Source organism: Citrus clementina, unplaced genomic scaffold (genome assembly GCF_000493195.1).
Source record: "Citrus clementina cultivar Clemenules unplaced genomic scaffold, Citrus_clementina_v1.0 scaffold_1, whole genome shotgun sequence".
NCBI classification, from domain to species: domain Eukaryota; kingdom Viridiplantae; phylum Streptophyta; class Magnoliopsida; order Sapindales; family Rutaceae; genus Citrus; species Citrus x clementina.
Genome location: NW_006263303.1, coordinates 3152249 through 3154248, shown reverse-complemented (window position 1 = coordinate 3154248; position 2000 = coordinate 3152249). Strand labels below are relative to the sequence as shown.

Below are 2000 nucleotides of genomic sequence, written 5' to 3'. Positions count from 1 at the left end.
GAAATTGTCAGTGTCACCAGCTCACCATGTTTCGTATATCATCTTGCACCTGCCAAAATCCAAAAGCAGTCCACAGAATTCTTGAATAGAATTTGAGATTTCAGCACAATTCCCCGGTTTCTTTTATATTCTAATACCAAACTGTAGTCACACATTGTGCAATTTGAAGAACCCATATTCGGTCAGCTTCAACGCTTATGATAATAACCGATCAAAAGGAGAGAATTTTAACTGGTACAGTGTCCTACTCATATAACTACAATTTCAAAGAAGTTTGTTGCTTGAAGAAGAGGGAGGTCTTAATGAGCTCATACCAAACATGGTAGACGAATTTATGACAGTTTTAAATTGTACAGTTAGATTATTTATTGAAGAAGGTTACATAATTAATTAGAACTCTAGAAACAGAGAGGGCACGACAATAGACAATGTTCTAGCTATAGCCCTTCAAAGAAAAACCAAAAGGGCTACTAAAGCTCAAAATTAAGCCAGAAACGAAAAACAAAAAAAGAAGCGAATTGAAAATTGAATACTTGACATGCACACATTCACAGACACAATTCACATTTACAATTTTCACAAAACATAGACAGATGAACAACATTTCAGGAATCCCACAACAAACCTTCTCCAAGTCCAAGTCCAAGTCCAAAGTTAGTTGATGAAAAAACACTAGACTCTGGCAACACTCCGAATTGATAATCTTCAACTTCAACGCTTTGAAACCAAGGCGGCGTGTACATCCAACCATCGACCGAGTCAACAAACACAAACTCGTTTCTCAACTCGGACGATTTGTAATCATAACTCGACCCCAAACTCGGCAGCTCAACGATCTCACTCAACTCTTCTGACCCAGTTGACAAATCCATAGCAGAAACCAAAGATGACAGAGAAGATGAAGACGAGGAGTCAAACTTGTCCATTTGAGCAGCCTTAGCAGCGGCGGCTTGGACGTCACGTGGGGCGAGAGAGTTAGGACGTGGGAGCGAGTCAGCGAGTTCTGGGAAGTTGAGGATTGCTGAGTTGCCCTTGATGCTCAAGGCAGCCACGTCATGCGCACGTGCGGCCATTTCGGGCGTGGGGAAAGTGCCGAGCCAGATACGGGATTTTTTGCGGGGCTCACGGATTTCGGAGACCCATTTGCCCCAGTTCCTCATCCGGACGCCCCGATAAACGGGGTGCTTGCTTGATTGATCTCTCATTCTTTTGATCTTTTTGGAGTCTTGATGAGCATTTGTTGGCGACAATGATGAGTTTGACGAGCTGCTTTCTGCTTCCGATGAGTTTTGCGGTTCACTCATCTTGTAGTCGTTGTTGATGTCGCTACTCTTGACGAAACTGATTATTAACAAGATGGTGATTATTATTTGGATTCAGTTCATTAAAAAAAAATAAAGGGACTAAAATGAAGACAAGGAAGAAAGTTTGGGGCGAAGTGGAAATTTTTGTTTGAAAGCAAAATAGAGCAAAGAATAAATGGGAGAGCTGAGGAGGTCAAGTTTCGGAGGGAGGTTAACTGAGAGGGAGAAGGGGCTTGTAATTTGTTGTTTAGAAACAAATTAGAGGAAAGAGATGGCCAATGAAAGCAAGTACCTGTTTTTTGTGTTTCGTCAAAAGGATTGATGACGAATTGATATGCGTACATAAATACTATTCAATGGAGATAGCAAAGCAGAGTCACTCAGCAGAGGAAGGAAAGGGGATTGAGGAGGGACATGCAGCTTTGAGAGCTGAGTTTATATACTGCAGGAAGGGGCCTTTATTATTATTATTATTATTATTATTATTATTATTATTTGTTTGTTTTTAGTAAGTTTAATTTTGAGATTTTGCTAGCTCTCCTATCATTTCCCAATGAATCATCATACAACACTTAATAAAGCTTTGAGATAAAAGACGAAGGACCCACAAAAGAAACGGGTCACCCTGCTCGACTCTATGTACAGTGGGGACCCTTTTCATTAGTACCACGCAACCCTCCATTAATTTTATTTTTT

The 2000-nt window shown here is 40.5% G+C and overlaps 1 protein-coding gene across 1 annotated transcript; it reads right to left on the bottom strand.

Annotated features, from left to right (window-relative positions):
* Nucleotides 1–341: 341 nt before the first annotated feature.
* On the bottom strand, nucleotides 342–1723 carry LOC18055009 (dehydration-responsive element-binding protein 3). The gene has a single exon (XM_006450624.2). The coding sequence runs from the start codon at nucleotides 1302–1304 to the stop codon at nucleotides 606–608; it is 699 nt and encodes a 232-aa protein (XP_006450687.1). The 5' UTR covers nucleotides 1305–1723; the 3' UTR covers nucleotides 342–605.
* Between the last annotated feature and the right edge of the window lie 277 nt (nucleotides 1724–2000).

Coding starts and splice junctions, on each gene's coding strand:
- LOC18055009 (XM_006450624.2), bottom strand. CDS start 1,304: ATGAGTGAACCGCAAAACTCATCGGAAGCAGAAAGCAGCTCGTCAAAC.